Here is a 14,885-nt window from a genome sequence, read left to right on the forward strand (position 1 = left end):
CATCTCCTGCTGCCTTCATGAAATAAATCTGACACAATCAATAACTAAGTACGCATTCAGGCTTGTTTTTTTTTTTTTTTTGGCAGAATTGGAAACGTGTAAATAAACCAGTTAATGAAATGAGATACTGTCAGGTGACATATTTCCGTTTTGTAAGGTTATGGTGTGTTTCTCCTTAGGAGTCGGAAGTAAACATTAGTCAGTCTGGAGGCTGATGCATCTTGGACGTGACCTGAAATTTTACAAATCCGGTTCTGTTAAACTGTGATGAGTCTTTTCAGTCTTGTTCCTATTGGCTTTACTTACTGATGCTGGTCTCTGAAACCACACATGCCACTGGACCACACTGCTAAGACACTGTAGAGCTCTGTGACCTGTCTATCATGCCCTCAGAACGCCCTCAGTTCTTCCTGCTTTATTCATTTAGCTGACTGCAAACTGATTTACTGTGGTTTTGCCTAGATCCCCTCACTTTCCTGAATGGTATAATATTCCAGGATTTGTGTGTATAGTGTTCTTTGCATGTTACTGACAGACACGATGTGGTAAAATGTGTGTACTGTACATCACAGCTGATCTGTATGGCTACAGCTGCCACTATTTAAATGCTCTGATCAAGTATATCCTAAGCAACTCCAGATCATTCCTCATCAACCACAGCAGCTAAAACGACAGTTTTCCAAGCAATTCCTCCTGGTGATGGAATCAAAGTGCAGCAGCAGCAGCTCCAGGTTCAAACCCAGAGTTCAATAAAGTCCCTTCAGCAATAAAGACGAGATGAAGAACTAATTTTGGTCCTTTTTAGAATTTCATCGAGGCATCTCAGTAAAACTCGTTTTGCCTCCACACTGCCCAGATTTTTCTTGACAGTAAGTGTTTGGTTTGGATGAGATAATTCCATCAGATGAGGGGCGGCTTCTGGTCTAACAGATGCTGCCGCTCGCCTCCAGAACTCAGGGGACAAACTCACGTGACGCTGCGCCATTTGTAACGCAATAAACTGTCCCACCAGATGCAGGATGTGTAACACAATAAACGCCCTCCCAGAAATTCTCGCCCCACCTCTGCCTGCGACTGGGATTACAAACTCTCACCTCCAGATGAGATTAAGATGCGTCGCCTCAGGCGCCCAGACCCTGAAATAATAACCCGTCTGTGGCAATTAAGGCAGGAAAAATAATAACACAATGAAATGAAAATCTCATCTTTTTAATTTATTCTCTCCCTTCTCCTTTTGGGGAAAATCCTATTAGATCCTTGCTGTGCTGGCTGAGAGAAAATATTTTGATGTTTTTGCAGCCTTCTGTCTCATGTACCTCTCTTTCATCTCCCTCGTCCACTTCTCAATAAATGCTTCAGTCTTTTCTTTCACCGTTGTCACAGCCTTTCTCCTCCATTATTTTCTCCTTGGCATTTTTAAACTCTCAGTCACTAAAGTCTTAAAATGCCTTTTTGTACTTTTCCCCTTTACACATAAAACAACTGGGAGCAATTTGGGTTTAATGTCTCACTCCGCTTGTGGAGCTAGGGATCGACCGACACTTGAGCTACAGCTGCCAGGCTGATCAAGTCCATAACTTCTACTCATTGTTTGTTGAACTTTTTTTTCAGTTTTGTATTTATCTTTTGTAAGCCCTGAATGTCTCTGACTGTCATTTCCTACAGCCAGTGTGCAGAGGAGTTAGGCTACATACTGTACATGTGTGAGCCGCTGTTCATCAACACTTAATTTAAAATAACTAGACAATCCACTGGAATGCTATTGAACCTTGAAAACTGCAAATTACAAAAATTACAATTGCAGTTGAAATAAATATTTTCTAGGTGGTGATATTGTTTAAACTGTGATCATGAAATGGGAAGTGTCTGTGTTACAGCAGCACACAGATGAACAGTAAGGCTAGATATGACAGGCAGACTAATAAGTAAACCTTTTAAAAATATTTATTTTTCCATTTTGAAATTTAACTTTTAATCTGTAATAAAAGGGTTGAATCAGAAAAAATGAATTGTTAATTGGGAAATGTAATGTCTGCATCATTAAATGCAAAGGTGATCAAATTAATCTGCAAGAGCTACTTTATTTAAATTAACCCATAAATTAATTGGTTTTAAAGAACTTAAATTACAAAACCTACAGAAGTGTAATAGTCTGCTGGCTCACTCCAGGCTCCATGCAATGCTTCCACTTAGAGTGAAATGTAAGATCAATTTTGCACTTTGACAGCAACATAAAAACAGTCATTCAATCAAATTGCAGGTCTGTAAAACAACACGCCAAGACACATTAAATAAGCTTTATGACTGGATTTACTAGTCAGCCGTGTTTAAGTGACATCATGTAAATATTGTAAGATTTTAATCAGATTTGAATACAGCACACACACACACACACACACACACACACACACACACACACACACACACACACACACACAGTCATGGCCAAAATACTGCCACCCCTGCATTTCTGTCAGATAACACCACGTCTCCCAGCAAATTACTGCAATCACAAATTCTTTGGTACTCTCATGTTTATCTTTTTTTGTTTGCATTGGAACAACACAAAAAAAGCAGAAAGGGCCAAATCTGATCCATTCCACACAGAACTCTAAAAATGGGCTGGACAGAATTATTAACACCCTCAACTTAATATTTGGTAGCACACCCTTTGGACACAATAACTGAAATCAGTTGCTTCCTGTGACCATCAGTGAGTTTCTTACATCTCTCTACGAGATTTTGGACCACTGTTCTTTTGCCAACTGCTCCAGGTCTCTCAAATTTGAAGGGTTCCTTCTCCAACTGTGCCTGCAGGTCAGCCTGAATTTGTTTGAAAGTTGATTGAAGTTCTTTATCCACCATTGGAACGATTCTTCATTGCAATCTATCATCTACTTTTCTCTTTTGTCCACGTCTAGGGAGATCAGCTACAGCACCATGGGCTGTAAATGTCTTGACAATATTGCAAACAGTGGACACAGGAACAGCCAGATCTCTGGAGATGGACTTTGAGCCTTGAGACTGTCCATACTTTTCCACTAGTGTGGTTCTCAAATTGCTCCATGCCCAGTGTGGTCCACATGACACAAAGACTGAGTCAACTTTTCTCCATTTTAACTGGTTGCAAGTGTGATTTCTATGTTGCCAGCACTTGTTGATTGCTACAGGTGAGTTTCATTACAAATTAAAGGAGCATCACAGGCTTGAAATACAACTATTTCTGATGATTTTGAAAAAGTGTTAATAATTCTCTCCAGTCCACTTTTGGAGTTCTGTGTGGAATGGATCAGATTTGGCTTTTTTTTTCTCTGCAAAGTAAATATGAGAATACCAAAGAATTTGTGATTTCAGCAGTTAGAATGGATCAGATTTGGGGTAGAAATAAACATGAGAATACAAATATTTCTGGCCACGACTGCAAATAGCAACAAATGACATCTGTTACTATGACATGTAGTGAGGTTTGTACAAAAAGTAAAACTGAGCAAAAAGTTCAAAAGGGTAAAAGAAATAAAAGTAAAATTATAAGTTTAGGGGAGCACGGTGGCGCAGTGGTTAGCACTGTTGCCTCACAGTGAGTGTTAATAATTCTCTCCAGTCCACTTTTGGAGTTCTGTGTGGAATGGATCAGATTTGGGGGTTTTTCCTCTGCTTTTTTATGGTGTTCCAATGCAAACAAAAGAAATAAACATGAGAATACAAATGAATGAGTGATTGCAACAATTTGCTGGGAGAAGTGGTGCATTATCTGATAGAGATGCAGGGGTGGCAGTATTTTTAGTCATGACTTGCACACACTCAGAGACAGATAGATGTGTGTATGCGTGTCACAGAGGACTGCCTACCAAATCAATCAACCTATGAGAGAGCAGTGAAGCACACTAAAACCATTTACAGCACCCTGTACTTCAGTACACCTGATGCCTGGGGACTCAACTGTGTGTGTGTGTGTGTGTGTGTGTGTGTGTGTCATACAAACTTATCCCTTTTTATTTCCATTCCTCATGATTGACACAAACTTATCCATTTTTATTTCCATTCCTCATGATTGACAGCTCGTAAAACCATGCCTCTTCTGTGAATGAAGATTGTTAACCAATTGTTTTTTCCCTGTGCTTTTTTCTTTTTTTTTTTAGATGTTCAGTTTTGAACATTATCACCGTCACTAACTAATTAGTTTACCAATTGTATACTTTACTGAGGTATTGGTATTTCATTACATCAGAGGATTTTAACATTGTTGTTCCACTGTACAGTGTCGGCTATATGACAGCACTTTTGCATGGTCAAATGGTTCGAAGTACAATGACTTCTGTATAAGTCACAGTTATCTATTTATGCTGGCTTGCTAACAGACAGCTAACAATTTGTTAAAAGGAAGACTAACAGTGCCAGCAACTGGATGTATATACTGCTAACAATGTTAACTGTATACTTGTAGCAATACAGCTAGAGCTAAAAAGGTATGTTTGTTTACATTAGAAATGCTAACAATGCTAGTAGGTGGCTACACATAGCACTACAGTTACTACTAACTGAGATAGTTGACTTCAATAGAATTCAGGTTTTTGGGCCAGTGTGCATTACATGATCAGTGCAAAAGTTGTAGTAACGCGGTTTGGCCGCTATGCCAGATTTACTTCACAGCCCCAGTGCTGATGCTGAGGGCTTGAAGGAGACAGAGAGAAAGATCAGTCAGATTGTTTCTCTGTGGTCAATTAGTAGACTCAGTAGTCTTTTAAAGAAGCAGGGCAAGCAGCTGGACACACACACAGTGTAATGCAGCTGACAAAGAGCTGTTCATGGAGGCTGATCAAAGCTGTGGCAGATGGTCATGCAGGGGCTAGCTAGCTACGGTTGGACACACACACACACTCAGGGATTATGAACAGAAACTTCTCCTTCCTCTCTTCTCTCCTCATACTTCCTTCTTTCATTATCTTTAGTTTCCTTATTTTTACCCATCATCCCTCATCCTCATTTTCTCTTTATTATACAAATGAAACACACAGAACATCTATTTAAAAAAAAAAAAAAAAAAAGTTGGAACTATCTTCCTAAAGGCAATAATCTGTCGACTGACTAAACAAGGGTCATCATACACCTTTTCAAAAAGGTGATTTTCACTCAAATGTTGCTATTTATCCAAAAGTTTCTAAAGTGGCTTGGCAATTTCTATGGATGTGTTAAAATTATATTTCCATGGTGCAAACTGTTCTCTAGTGGAATTTATTTTACCTAACATGAACACAAACTGACAGCTGCTATTGGAGGACACAATAAAGTCTGTAAAGCCACATTTCAAATCTACAGGAGATCAATGCTGAATTGATTTTGGATGAAGTATCACTTACAAATAAAATTGCTATCTTATTGAAAAAGATTGGATATAAAGAATTGGTGCTGCTTTGGAGTGGTTCCACAGTAACAACCTGGGTTTTGTTTAGAGACACGCTTTTAGATTTCACTCATTAACAAATTCATTCTTAAAAGCAAACTTTGGACATACAAAGATACTGTATATCTCCTATTACCTCAGCTTCAATGTGACAAAGATGAGCTTTTGCAGCACTCAAAAATGAGGCTATAACTTCATTCAGCTTCACATCAAAAAAATTCCCTACAACAGAAATCGTAAGGTGTCTCTTACTGTACCTTAGTGACATGTTGGAGTTTTGCAGTAATTGTCAGTCACTTGCAGCTCTTTGTTTAATCACCACATTCTGTTTTTTTTGTTTTAACATCCATCTGGTGATATTTAAAACACTTCCTTCAGGGACTGATACTAAAATTATATACTGTACATTATATTTATATTTAACACATGTAACCGCAATGCACCCAGTCATCAGAAACCTGACTCTGTACCACAAATGTCAAGTTTATGGTGGCAAACTTTCACGGCAATTCATTCAATATCTTTAGAAACAGTCTGCAACAGCAAAGACGAGAAACAGTGTGCTGCTGTGACTAATTACCAGACTAAAACATTGCCTGAGTGTTGACTGGATGCTTGGTCACCATTATGACAAATTATGTGGCAGCAAAATCTGCTAAAAATGTTGCTTAGAAACATGAGTATCAATAAGTAGCAGAATCGATAAGAAGAAGACAGAATTGCTCTGAAAAGATACCTAGGCCTATTAATAAAGACAATAACTTTATCTCACATTTGAAATGAAACACTTGAAACGGTTCCAGCATGTACACACACACTTCCAGAAAAGCCATTATCTATTAAGTGTTAATTACTGCAAATAACACACAAAGAAAAAGCATCTCCTGTCTTTATACTGTGCACACAAACAAAAACACCAACATACACAACAATCAAACTAGATGTTGGGTGAACAGGGGCCAGTGCTGTTATCAGATATAAATGACCCCCTCCACCAGACTAGACTGCTCAGGTTACTGCAAATCAATACGCAGCAAATTACGAAAACACACACTCACACAGAAATGCACACAAACAATAAGCCTAGTAAAAACATAGATTGTGCACACACATACACAATCAAATATAAATGTGTGCAAAGACAAAAACATGACAGCCATTGCTTCTTCATTAATCAGTTACTGAAAGAAAATATAAACTCCAACAACACAGCAAGCGACAAAACCCCTCTGCTCGCCCCCTCTTATTACCACCCCTCGTTACTGCTGTCCTCTTGTTTCCACTACTCTCTTCTCATTAGAGGCAATATGTTCTTTACATGGACAGAGTGAGATATGAATCAAATAATGGAAAATGGTTGCTTTACGGTATAACTAAGGAAACTGAAGGATTAAAAAAAAGTAAAAACAAATAGCTAAACGATTAATTAATTGATGATCAGTTTAGTCATGGATGGATGTACTGTACAGTAGCACTGACTGAAGTGATGGATGGATGGATGAGAGATGAACATATGAAAGGTTGAGGGTACAAAGTGGTGGAGAAACAGATGGAAAGGTTTCAGAATATAATTAAAGGATATACAGACAGAGCAAGGGAATGAAGGGTGGATGGAAGGGAAGACAAAGGGGAGGGTGGATTAAAAGATGAGGGATAAACCATAGACTGGATGGATGGATATGACTGGTGAGCAGATGAAGGTACAGTAGGAGAGAAGGAAATGACTGTGAGACAGGATGAACGGCTATAAGTTGCACGCAGGCGAAGGCTTAACTTTCAGAAACTGATGCGATCAAACAGCTGCTGATATCAGCGATGGCACATTCTGAATATACCTGGCATTTTCCAGTACGAACATCATAGAGGGCCACTGAACCCTGGCGAGCTCCGACAGCAATGCGGTAACTGCGGTCACAGTATGCAACCATGTAGAACCTGAGAAAGTAGGCAACAAACATATATTAACACATTAACATTCAACTGGGCATGTAGCACTTTATCCAAGAAACACAACCACAACTACACTACAGTATAGGTAAGGTAGAAAATATGATTTCATTAAAAAATTACAACACTTCATATCCTCAACATGTTTGCACATAACTGTATTGTTTTTGTAAAAATACACACAATGTGAAAGACAAACAGCATTGTTAAGTTGAGGCCAAGAAGTGTCAGAAAAACACAAACACAATGTATTCACATGCACAGTGTCATCTGGTTCATTCACATGCCCTGAGACATATATGTCACCTGTGAGCTGAACCCTGACCTCTGACATCAGCATACACACCAAGGGGGTCAGTCAGTTTGTGTTAATTCCTCCCCAGTCCATTGACCTCATACAAAAATGTCGGAGGCTTGTTAACACACCCATACACCCACTTACTTGCAGATTGCAGGGAAACACCCCTGCAGTCCTTTCTTCTTTACCAGAGAACCTTCAATACAGTACATGATAATATCCATCACCTGAGGAGGAGAGCATGAAGATGAAGAGTAGGAGGTGATGATGTTTCCTATAATAGATGTTTTTTTTTGGTAAAGCAAAAATGTACTACTGCTATAAATTAGAAACACAAGCTCTGATATGTAATGTTGTTTACCTCGACCAGCAGATCGACGACGTCACCGGGCATCTTCTCTATCAAGATGTCGATCACTCGCAGTATCTCAGTCTTGGCTCTGGCCAGAGTGGTGGTGTGAATGTTCTGCTGTGACTGAGAGTTGGCCTGGGCTGCATTGTACCGATGAACCTGGCAAACAACATTGCATATAGTACACATATATGTTATTACTGGAGGAAGAAGAGTACATGTATGTACATGAAATGACACAATGAGATACATTCAGTTGGGTGTGTGTGCTTTCAGAGTTTGCCTGTGCAGGTTTTAGCAGTGTTTGTTTTTTCACGTTTCACTTTTCCTGCTAATCTGATACCTGAGTTTTACCACGGACTCCCAGCCCTTCCTGTAGGACCTTTCATAACAACTAAAGTGAGCTTGCAACACAGTCCATGTAGAAATATATCAAAAGTGGTGACTGATGACTTTTTGAAGCAGCTGTTTGCAAAGAAGACTTAAGTCTTACCTCTCTTGCAATGGTGGTGATGAAGGCGGGTGGCCGGGCGGTAGCGATAAGAGAGAGGGCGTGGCGGGCTGAGCGAGCTGAATCTGCTGGCGGGTTGAGGGGCAAACCCATTGTAATACTGTGGAGAGAAAGACTTTCAGTCAAATAAGACTCTTTTATCCAGTCATACATTTTATCATTGAAGATTTCTTAAAAGTAATGTTAAAATATCGTCTCGTCTTATCGTGAGGTAAGTATATCGTCACACTGCTATCATCATGACTTGAGTCTGGCTGTCACCTTTGTTGAAGTGGTGTATGCAGTATTGTTGGGGACACATTTTGTGCTCTATTGATCATTTCTGGTACAGGGCATGTGGCACTGGGTCAAAATAAACTACAGTGTGTGTCCATGTTAAAGAAGGAATGTGTGTGGCTCACTGATGTGCTCGCAACAGTTTCTGGACAAAAGGGAGCTCTGTGGCACACTGGATACACACACAATACTTGGTTTACATCTTTTTACGAGATTTGTTGACAATATGAAAGATATAGAATATCACAATACTTATCATTTCAAGAAAACAAAAACAAGAAAAGGACAAAAACAGACATTTAAATAGGAGAAAAATTAGATAAAACTGAGAAAAGCAACAGTGAGGCAGAGAGATCAAGCCTTACTAATATATGGAGTGAAGAGATTAGTGGGCAGCTTATAATACCAAGACCGAGTCAATGGGAGCCAGTCACCAGACGACAGCATAATGGACTCCCACAATGCAACAGAAATTAGACACACACACCCTAACAGCTGGCCACACCCCCCTCTGAGTGTGTGTATGTGTTTGAGAAAGCGACAGAGAGGGAGAGAGGCCCAGCAAGGCCACCTTGTTAACAAATGACTGGGGGGAGAGAGTTAGAGGAAGGGTGGGAGTGATGGGTGGACGGATGGCCGAGCTGCGCGATTCATCTCCATTGATTCCACATCACAGCTACAGCTCCTTTAATTAATACTGGCACTATAATGGCAATATATCAGCAATATTGAAATGTTTAATTTCATTTAGAAAGGTTGCTGTAATTGGAAACAGTCACAGTGCTGATAGAATGCAGTGGGAATGCAAGGAGCTAATTGTCCTGACAACCAATGAGGTTAATAACCAACATTAGGACATTTAATGAAATAATCTTAATTATTATTACAACACACACACACACACACACACACACACACACACAGTCACTATCATTAGTGAAAACTAAAAACTAAAATGGTATATGGCTACTTTATTACAGCTGCACAGTCTAAAGACATTTTCAGAAATGTGTTAATATAATATTTATTACTGAGGTCATAAAAAGATGGTGTCACATAATAACTCGGTAACTTGGATATTTTTTCCTTCCTATTATGTACATGAGGGGAAATATCAGCAACACTTCTCCACATATTGGCCTCCAGTAAAATACATCACTGACTATGATCTCAGTGCTGAATATGCAAGTGAGTTATCAACTCTATGATGGTGTTAAAAGAGAGATATAAAAGAAACAGTCATTATAGGCATCATAGATGTAGGATTTATGGCAGAACTGTTGTACTGGATTGCATTAGACTGTATGGGTGTAGCTAATTAAAGGCCACTGAGTGTATGTACATATACTGTATTCCAAGTATATAAATTACAGATCTATAAATGGCACACAGTATGTTCATTAACAGTCTAGACTGATGCTTTCAGTCTGACCAGTGGTTTGCCAACCCAAAGTGATTCAGTGTATGATGATGTGAAAAAAGAGAGCAGTGCTAAATCTGGATACAGGAAATGTTTGATGGTTTGAGTTAATGGCGGAATAAATAACATTTAATTAATTAAACCAACTAAACTGAGATGGTTTGTGAGTTCATACTGAAAATATTCAATTGATTTGATTTATTTATTTATTCTTTCAAGCGTGTAAAGACAGCTGATATTGACACATACCTTTATATTTATGTTTAAACTCGTCAATTCTATTACTATTTTTTATGTCCACACTTAAATTATTCCATAGTTTTACCCCACTTATGGAAATACAAAATCTTTTTTTGGTTGTACGTATAGCATGAATTTTTAAATTTAACTGACCCCTTAAATTGTATCCCCCTTCCCTTTCATTAAATAGTTTTTGAATTCCACCAGGTAATAAATTGTTCCTGGCTTTATACAAAAACACAGCAGTCTTATATCCCACTAAATCGAAAATTTTTAACAATTTAGACTGTATGAAAGCTACATTGGTGTGATCCCTATATCCCATCTTATGCACAATTCTTATCACTCTTTTTTGTAATATATACAATGGTTGAAGTGAGCTTCTGTATGTATTTCCCAAGTTTTCAACGCCATACTCTAAGTATGGTAAAATCAATGAAGAATACAAAATATGTAGTGCTTTCCCATCCAAAATATATCTAACCCTTGCCAATATCAATATATTTTTTGCTATTTTATGCTGAATATATCTGATATGAGATTTCCAGGTGAATTTGTCATCAACTATGACACCTAGAAATTTAATTTCATATACTCGTTCTATATTAGCTCCCCCAATTCACACACACATGCAGGGTTCAGTGTGTTCAACCTGGCAGCATGACTGCTTTCACAGTCAAGATCACTCTGACATTATGCAGTCAATACAGAGTCAATACACACACAGGGAGGATTGGAAGTATTGGTTTTGTGTGTGAGGGAGAGACACTAATGCAAGAAATCTGTGTGTGTATGACAGACTCACTGTTTAGGAGCTGATTGACTGCATATACTGTACATGCACTTAAGTAACCAGTTTGCAGTTGCAATTTCTTAACTGTCGTGTAAACAAGAAACCTGGTTTCTGTAATTTTGTAAGGAATTAGACAATCCTAACTTCCCAAGTTCTGATGGAGAGCACAGATTCCTCAAGTTTTTACAGCTTTTCAAGTGCTCATGTGCATAACAAACAGACAGGAAAGGTTAGGATTTTGCTGATTTTGCCCCAGGTGGGGCACCCTGGAATTAACAAGTGACAGTACTATTTGGACAGTAGTTGAGAATAATATTTTTCCTTTGACTGATTTTGTACATGTGCTGAAAGGCATTCCTAAAGATGTGTTTTTGTCTGATGGAGGTGGGGGTTCCCAGGAGCAGACACATTTCAGAATTGTTTAAACGACATTTGAAATTAGTTACTCTCTTTACTGAATACAGTTTAAAGCCAATTTGCTCGGTTTCCTGATGCACTGAAACTGTGTGTTTTTGGAATATGTTAACTTATGTCCCTCTATTTACTGTGTTTTTTAACTACTTATTTGGCAATTTCATTGAGTTGCTATTTGTATTTTGTAGGAAATGTCTCATGTTTTGATACTAATAAGGGAGTGTATTGCAAAGCAGTTTCAGATTCATTGATTTGAACCTGTCCCTGACTGGATTAGTGGGGGTAACAGATGGTGTATATAAGTGGAAGGAGGAGATGTTTACTGACATACCTGATGAAGGTAATATAGACTGAAACATTGTTGACTTGATAAACTATTCAGCCTAAGCAGGACAGTGTGCAAGATTTTTTAAACATGTTTACAAGCTGTTGTTTCCCTCTGACGCACCTGTTACACAATCGTGTGCAGAGTTTTGTCAGTTTTTTTGCTCAGTGAGTAGCAGATGGGATAACTGGATGCTTTACCAACTGTCAGGCATACAGACTGATTAACTGGTTATTGAGTGGTTCCAGAACTGGCTTACTGGCTGATTTAAACACCTTTCAGACAGCAGATACAGTATGTTGTGGATCTGCTCGACATGCATTTGACCCATTTAAGCAACTCTAGCTTTTCATGGAGACCCACACTGTACATTTAACTGATAAAATGCAGAATTACACTGGATTATATTACGCAGATAAAAGCTGAGTTGTCCATATGCACACTCCCTCTCATCCATGCATCCTTTTCTCTCACTCTCACTTCAATGAGTTTTAAACATCACTGATTAAATAAACATTCTTTCCTTAAAGAAATGCTATTTTGCCAAACCAGGGCAGTACTGTGTGAAGGATGGTGGGCTGACACATACCGACCCATTCAGATTGATCCCTGACACCATTTTGACCCATGCCACTTTGTCGGACTAATTGGGGTGTTACTGACTAACTGGTTTTCTCGGTGAGTTGCTGACAGGGCACCTGCAAGGTTTACTGACAGACTAGTTGCCTTGCTGACTTAAGGGCTCAATATGTTCCCTAATCAAACCCAAACCTCCCCTTCTCTAATAAGAAGCAATGCACAGCTGCTTGTCGATGGGAGCCAACCAGAATAATGTTGGACACAGAGACCAAAAACAGTCTATGTTGTGACTATGGAGCCCAGCGTAAGAAGCATGCAACAGGCCAACGAGTTCTCCAACTCAGGGGTAACGGGATGGTTGACTGGCTAAATGGCTAACTGTTGACTGAGACACAGAGAACCAAGTTGATCGGTTTACCAGCTGATTTATTAAGTGACTAGTTCACTGACTCATTTACAGGCTGGAAATACCTGTATTCTCTTTGAATTAATAACCAGATACTTGCTGTTTTCAGTACAAAACTGATTAATTTACTGGCTAGGTTAGGTTCTGACTTACTGACTGGCTTGCCTATTTACTGACTGACTTCTTAGTGGGTAACTATTGAAAACTGGCTGGTTTAAAAATGGACGTACTGACTGGGTTGCTTATGAACTCACTGTTTTACTGGCTGATTTGATACAAGTGTCACTGGTTGGCTGGTTTTCTATCGAGTGGTTTACTGGCTGACTACAATCCCGGCACACCAGATAATTGATAAACTAATTAAACAACTGATTCATTGACTGACAGCTCTCAAACCTCCTGTGTATTTTCAAACCTGACTGACGTTAATATACGAGTCTCTGTCTTTATTTCTTCTGATTTTCATATAAAACACATCACTGTGCAAAGAACACAAGGACTGTATTTCAAGCCCAGTCTAAATTTAGTTGAGTAAAAGAGACAAACATGTGCACATGCATGGTTCAGTATAGATCAACACTGCTTTTTGCTTAGCTTTTCCTGAGGTGACCTGTATTTTTCCGATCATTGTTTTCAACACCATGACTTATCTCTGCAGAGCACACACACAGATTACCGAAACATTAATTTAGCTCTGCCAGACAAATGCAATATTTCAGACACATGTGGATGAAACACACACACACACACACACACACAATGGGTATTCATCCCTGCATGTCAAATGCTATATTCTCTACCTCACAGATAAACACATTTTACAAACCTTTAGCTCTGCAGTGATGTCTAAGAAACACATCACACACATATTTGATCAGCAAGAGGTGTTTAACACCCACAGTAGTAGTCTGATGAGGCAAAAGATTTACACATTTACTCATGGACTTCAGAGGTTTTTGAAGGTTCAGTTTTTTCAGCAACTCCACAGTTGGAGGTAATTTGTTCATTGAATTTACACCAGAAAAACAAGCTTTATCCACCATGAATTGTGAAAAAAGAAGCAATTATTTGCCTTCTTTCTGAAACTGAGATAAGAAGATTATGATCAGTCTCATATGTATGTTACAGTAAGGAGTTAAACTCATGACTTAACCAAGCTTAGCATTAAGTGCTTTTGTTTAGCATCTCCAACCGTAATGTCAGTTGCTATATATGACATAAACACTACCAGTTAAATGTTTGGACACACTTTCCTATTGAACTGACTGAGAGAGTGTTGCCAAACCTTTGACTGGTAGTTTATGTAAAATGTTCTCATTTATTGGTGGTGGTGGTTTATGAAACAGATTTTATTTTCCTTATGCATAGGACATGATAACTAAGTGCATAAATTATTACAGTGAGCTTAAGAAAGCCTCCCTCCGCATGCCTTTACATTAATTTGGTGGCATTTAATTCGGATTTGTGTGGTGTTGGAAGTGTAATATAAATACACTGACAGGGTCAGAAAAACTCCATGATGTTGTACAGTATGTAACAGTGACTGAGGTGTTCAGGAGAACTGCAGGCAGAATTGCAGTCACATTTATGTGACAATGTGTATGTGAGAAAGGGGCTTTTTCCTCTAAGACTGGGTACCTTATAGCACTGTGTTGCAGGTGTAAAACACACACATACAGTATACACACACACACACAGCGTGCAGATTAGTGAAGGTGTTTTATTGTTTTCCAGCACATGTATGTGTGTGTGTGTGTGTGTGTGCGTGTGTGTGTGTGTGTGTTTCTACAAAAGCTTTTTCAGATCTCTGCCTATTGAAAAAGGATTACCACACATACACACAACTCTACAAGGAGTGTATTGATAACTGGTTGGGTGCATCAGAAATAAAATGCCTCACTGCGTGTCATCGAAATACACTCT

At 38.8% G+C, this 14,885-nt stretch overlaps 1 protein-coding gene across 1 annotated transcript in view; it reads right to left on the reverse strand.

The window, feature by feature from the left end:
* Nucleotides 1-14,885, reverse strand: part of wdr7 (WD repeat domain 7) — a 98,499-nt gene that overhangs the window by 3,183 nt on the left and 80,431 nt on the right. Inside the window, exons 25-28 of the mRNA XM_020601061.1 lie at nt 8,492-8,609; nt 8,008-8,157; nt 7,791-7,873; nt 7,237-7,336 (exon numbers count right to left, since the gene is read on the reverse strand). Of these exons, the coding sequence (XP_020456717.1) occupies nt 7,237-7,336; nt 7,791-7,873; nt 8,008-8,157; nt 8,492-8,609 (451 nt within the window). The remainder of the gene's footprint in view (nt 1-7,236; nt 7,337-7,790; nt 7,874-8,007; nt 8,158-8,491; nt 8,610-14,885) is intronic.

This window comes from Monopterus albus, unplaced genomic scaffold, assembly GCF_001952655.1.
Source record: "Monopterus albus unplaced genomic scaffold, M_albus_1.0 scaffold50.1, whole genome shotgun sequence".
NCBI lineage: Eukaryota > Metazoa > Chordata > Actinopteri > Synbranchiformes > Synbranchidae > Monopterus > Monopterus albus.